Below are 6,160 nucleotides of genomic sequence, written 5' to 3'. Positions count from 1 at the left end.
CTGCCCTCTATACTGAGGGAACCACAAAACAACGAAATGATAAAAAAGAAAGGGGAGGAAGGGAAAAGTTCAGGAGTTATAATAAAAAAAAATAATGAAAAAATAGAGAAAAAAGAAATACCAATTACAAGCGAATAATTAATAATGCAGAGAGAGAGAGAGAGAGAGAGAGAGAGAGAGAGAGAGAGAGAGAGAGAGAGAGAGAGAGAGAGAGAGAGAGAGAGAGAGAATGTGAGTGCGTGCGTTCTCAAAATAGAAAAAAAAAATGTAATGACAAATAACGTAAATTTAAATGAAAAACAATAATGAGACATACAGGAGGAGGAGGAGGAGGAGGAGGAGGATAGATGCAGAATGTATGGACACATTTTTTTAATCCATCTGAGTGTGTGTGTGTGTGTGTGTGTGTGTGTGTGTGTGTGTGTGTGTGTGTGTGTGTGTGTGTGTGTGTGTGTGTGTGTAATTCATCTCTGTCGTCTGCTGGTCACCCAGCCAGTCTTCCCCATTACGGAGCGAGCTCAGAGCTCATAGACCGATCTTCGAGTAGGACTGAGACCACAACACACTCCACACACCGGGAAAGCGAGGCCACAACCCCTCGAGTTACATCCCGTACCTATTTACTGCTAGGTGAACAGGGGCCACACATTAAGAGGCTTGCCCATTTACCTCGCCGAAAATGGGCAAGCCTCGTGTGTGTGTGTGTGTGTGTGTGTGTGTGTGTGTGTGTGTGTGTGTGTGTGTGTGTGTGTGTGTGTGTGTGTGTGTTGGGGGGTGAAATATTAGCTATATGGTGAGTGACTTGAGTATTATTGACCTTTGTGACGCCTTTCTCGTGCCATAATTGTGGAAGTTGGGACGAGAGAATAATGTAATTTTTCTTTCGACCCCACTTTCTATTCTCTCTCTCTCTCAGTCTCGGTCACCAGCAGTAGCAGTTAACTAAGTCACTAACGCCAGCAGCCGAGTCAGAGCGGGCGGGTACCAGGAAATATTTCACGTGAAAATGTGCCACGATAAGACAACGACCCCGGACCTACTTAAGAGATAAGCCACGAGTGGCTGCCGCTGCCCACTTGGAAGGCATCGGCGGGGCACTACGGTGCTCACACACACACACACACACACACACACACACACACACACACACACACACACACACACACACACACACACACACCACGTAGTGTAGTGGTTAGCACACTCAGCTCAACCAAGAAGGCCTGCATATGGGCATATGGGCGAGCCTAGCTCTTAATCAATGTGTAGCCCCTGTTCACTAAGCAGCAAATAGGTACGGGAAGTAATTCGAGAGGTTGTGGCCTCGCCCCGGTGTGTGTAGCGTGGTGTGGTCTCAGTCCTACCCGAAGATAGGTCTATATATATTGAGCTCTGAACTCGCTCCATAAAGGGGGAAGGCTGGCTGGATGACCAGCAGGCGACCGTGAATACGAATGCAATACGACACACACACACACACACACACACACACACACACACACACACACACACACACACACATTCTTGGGGCACGACTACACACACTCGTTTTCTGAAGCCTTCTAAAAAAATATACCGTATTGTTCTTAATGTGTGTGAGCGCGCAGCCATTAACTCTCTTTGGTGGATTAATTATCAAGATAGCGAATGGCCACATGTCTGTCGTTTACTCATAATCTTAACTGGAAACTTCACATCTCATCTCTTGCTAAAACAGCTTCTATGAAGTTCGGCGTTCTGCGGCGTCTTCGCCAGTTTTTCTCACCCCTCCAATTGCTTACTCTGTACAAGGACTTTATCCGTCCCTGTATGGAGTACTCTTTGCATGTTTGTAGGGCTTCCACTTAGTTTTATTAGATAGGGTGGTGGAATCAAAAGCTTTTCGTCTCATCAACTCCCCTCCTCTGACTGTCTTCAGCCTCTTTCTCACCACCGAAATGTCGCATCTTTTTCTATCTTTTATCGCTATTTTCATGCTAACTGTTCTACTGATCTTGCTAACTGCATGCTTCCTCCCCTCCTGCGGCCTCGCTGCACAAGGCTTTCTTCTTCCTTTCATCCCTTTTCTGTCCAACTTTCTACCAGAGTTAACCAGTGCTCTCAGTCATTTATAACTTTCACTGGTAAACTCTGGAACTCCCTGCCTGCTTCTGTATTTACGTCTTCCTACGACTTAACTTCTTTTAAGAGAGGGATTTTAAGACATTTCCTCCGTAATTTTGGATAACCCTTCTTAACTTTTAGAGAACTAGCATCAAGTGAGCATTTTTTTTTTTTTTTTTTACATTGTGTTGCCTTTGGCTGGCCTTCTCTTCTACATTGAAAAAAAAGTGTTGAGTAGGTGGTAGTAGTGATGATGATGGTTACGTGTGCGGTGGGTGTGACTAGAGCACCGAGTACCGCCACAATGCAATGAAAATACATGACCCTTCCAGTAGTGGTGGACACGACTCGGTAACTTGAGAAGTCACGGTTCCGAGTCCAAAGGCTGGCGGATTCGCGGGAACCGATTAAGGAATCGATTTCCGCTCTCCTCTGGGACTCGGGTGGAAAGCCCCTGGAGAGTCCCGGACACTGGACTCGCCAGGGCGTTGCTAAACGAATCTCAGCGCGAGGCGAGTCTGGGAATCCAGTTTCGCTCTCTCCTTGGACTCGGGTAGAAAGTGCGTGGTAACTACCAGGCGCTGGATTCGCCAGGCACTGCCTTAACGAGTCCCAGCGAGTCTGGGAGCCGTGTGGCGTGTATAGTTTTACCAATTCCCAATTCATGTAGATATTGAATACTTTGCTTACTCTTTAGTTTCTCACAGACAGGATTCTTTTAATAATACACGCTTGTTTATTTTTGTTATTTAGAGCTGAACATAACTATATATTTTTTATATATATATTTACATATGTCAGTGATATAATTAACAAATTTTTAATGCATTTATTATTTCCATTCGCAATTAAAATTATGTGTAAGTTACGGTAATAACAATTAAAAGAACGCTCCTTGTCAAGGCACTGCCAGCGGTGATGAGCGAGGCCTTACCTTAGTCTTAATGCGAAAATTCTTTGATTTTCATGCAATTTCTTTAATATTCGTGCAGGGACACGATTCATGCAATTTCAATACGTTCTACTTCATTTTAGCAGTACTTTATCAAACGTATTTTGTTTCATAATTACTTCCTAAACATATTCTCTAATGTTTGATTCGTTGGGACTCGGTTCCCAGACTATGGACTCAGTTCCTTGTCGGCCGCGACGGAATCGTTGAACTCGATTCCGGACTCGGTTCCAGCTCAGCCCTACCTTTTAGTGTGCTCTCTCTCTCTCTCTCTCTCTCTCTCTCTCTCTCTCTCTCTCTCTCTCTCTCATGCCTTTCACTCTTTCTTTAATGAACTTCAAATATTTCGTTAGGCCTATGCCACCAGCCGTGAGCCGTGTGGGCATACCGCTCCTTGTCAAGGCAGTGCTAGCGGCGATGAGCGAGGCCTTACCTTAGTCTTAATGCGAAATATCTTGCTGTACTGCTTCTTGATCTTAATGTTGGGGAGGCGGCGCCCCCCATGTCCCGAGGCGGTGCTGGCGGTGCTGTCCTCCTGCCCTCCGTCAGACGTCGGCGAGGTCGGAGTGGACGGTGATGGCGGACAGGGAGACACCGGGGATGGAGGGCACGGGGAATGTGGGGAAGAAGGCGGGGATTCGCGGGAGGCGTGGGAGGAGCGTCGCTTCGGGATGGGGGTGTTCTCCACCTCCACCTCCTCAATCTCCACCGCCTGCATCATGGGCAGGGGGAGGGAGTCCTCGATGCCCGCCGCCTTGCACAAACCCTGAGCACACACACACCACTGACGTATTGCTGCCTTAGCTTTTCTTGCTTACCTCGCCTTGCAGCCTTGCTTCACCTTGCACTGCTCGTCTCTCCACACAGTCGCCTTGCTTGCTGGCCTAAGCCAATACACTCTATCACGACAGAGGGAAAGCTTCACCGCGGCACGGATCGAGACACACTCCCGTCCCGATCGCTGATACCACACTGACTGTGGTGACTTTCTGCTGGGGGAACTGGAGGTGAAGACCGCCCAACCACACCGCATAACTCTCTCTCTCTCTCCACACACACACACACACACACACACACACATACACTTAATCTCGTTAAGGAAGTTCACATCACTATTACGCCTAAAACAGGGCTGACTATTAGCACTTACGCGACGCTCACATGATACCACACACACACACACACACACACACACACACACACACACACACACACACACACACACACTTTTCTGTATCCTGTTTCTATAACCTTAATCTCTCTCTCTCTCTCTCTCTCTCTCTCTCTCTCTCTCCTACACCGGTGCTTCCACTAGAGTTGGAAAATCATGTTATCATTCCAGTTATCGGTGTCACTTTCCCGTGCGTATTCTCCACTTGAAGGAAGATGGTAGGTGAAGGGCTTCCCGTCCCAGGTTTTACACACACACACACACACACACACACACACACATGAATGTAGGGGAGGTTATGGGATATATTAGTAGTGGTTATGATGATCACTGAGAGAGCTTCGTCTTCTCATCCGCACTGGTAACACCAGTCCATTCCCATCCCCACAACACACATGAAAGTAGGGGAAGTTATGAAACATGTTAGTGGTTATGATGATCACTGAGAGAGCTTCGTCTTTGCGTCCCCACTGATAACACCAGTCCCCGCTACCACCACCACCAACCACCTGCCGCCTCATCCCTCCTCTTCCCTCCTCTCTCTACACACAGACATAGAGGCGAGAAAGTAAGAGTAACAATCGCTTCACTGCCACCACAATCTGACTACCAAAGCCACCGCCACCACCACGTTCCACTAACACAGTTTGTCGGATGTTCTTGGCGTATTGGTGTGACACACACACACACACACACACACACACACACACACCCGCCACGCGGTGGCACACGAAGCACCATACACCTAACATCCTGAGGCCGCAGCGCAGCACCCAGCGGCAACACACCCTCGTAAGAGCCTGATCGCGGCGTGACTGACTGCGCCGCCGCCACTGCGCGTGGTGAAGCGTTGGGAGTGAGCCTCAGCCCCACGTACGCACACACGCACGCTCGCACGCACGCACATACACACACACACACACACACACACACACACACACACACACCTGCGGCTGACCCAGTGTGAAGCACATTGGACGGTCACTCACTCTTCCCTCGCTTCCATCGCTCACAACCACCACTATTACCATAATAACAACTATCAGCACCACTCCCACCACCCAGGCAGTTCACACTTACACCCACCACTTCCACTTGTACCCACGTCCTTCACCCCCAGGCCACACCTCCAGAATGTCTCTCGCCTCTAATGCCGGGCTTCCGAACTCCTAGCGTGGGTGAAACACAGCGTAAGTCGTACGAAAGATAACGGCACGGCGCGGATGGCCCCTCCCGCCCCGGGCTGCGGTAACAGGCTCAACCTGTGAGGCTTCCTGCAAAAGCCTCGCAGGGCATCCAAGGTAACACTGCCCACCCAAGAAACACACACACACACACACACAGGGACATTGCGGGCCCCACGTCTTGCAGCGTGTTGTCATCTGTATAATTAAGTCCTCAGTCCCACCCTGAACTATTGGTTTTGATATTGGATGAGTGACAATCCACCACCGTCGACCATTCAGTCCCGCTCTGCTCCACCGGGCGGGCTCCAGACGGAATGTGATCCCTCGTCAACCACGTACCGTCCACCGCGGGGCAAGGCACTTGTTGTTCTCTTACAGCACGGGACAGCAGAACGGGGATTGCTACAGTAGCACACTGCACACCACCACATGGCCAAGCAACGCTTTCATGCCGCGTCCTTCAGGAACACAGTGATGTCCGAGTTAGCTTCAAAGGCAACATGACTATATATACCACGCCCAAGTCAAGACCGGCACGTTCACTCTCCCACACCAACAGGTCACCATTTGAGTCTGACGCGGCAGACAGTATTCCAATGTGTTGCACTGCGGGAAATGCAATGTGTTCCAATGTATTGCGTTGAGTTGATGGGAAGTAAAGCGTGTCCCAGTGGGTGTTGTGTTGCAGGGAGTGTATTGTGTCCCTGTTTGTTGTGTTGCAGGTAATGCAGAGTGTCTGTGTGTTGT

At 49.2% G+C, this 6,160-nt stretch overlaps 1 protein-coding gene across 1 annotated transcript in view; it reads right to left on the bottom strand.

The window, feature by feature from the left end:
• LOC123513275 overlaps positions 1-3,867 on the bottom strand; it is a 128,661-nt gene extending 124,794 nt beyond the window's left edge. Inside the window, exon 1 of the mRNA XM_045270346.1 lies at positions 3,489-3,867. Within this exon, the coding sequence (XP_045126281.1) occupies positions 3,489-3,776 (288 nt within the window). The 5' untranslated portion in view covers positions 3,777-3,867. The remainder of the gene's footprint in view (positions 1-3,488) is intronic.
• Positions 3,868-6,160: the final 2,293 nt, after the last annotated feature.

This window comes from Portunus trituberculatus, chromosome 35 (assembly GCF_017591435.1).
Source record: "Portunus trituberculatus isolate SZX2019 chromosome 35, ASM1759143v1, whole genome shotgun sequence".
Classification (NCBI taxonomy): domain Eukaryota; kingdom Metazoa; phylum Arthropoda; class Malacostraca; order Decapoda; family Portunidae; genus Portunus; species Portunus trituberculatus.
This window is presented reverse-complemented; position numbering and strand designations above follow the sequence as displayed.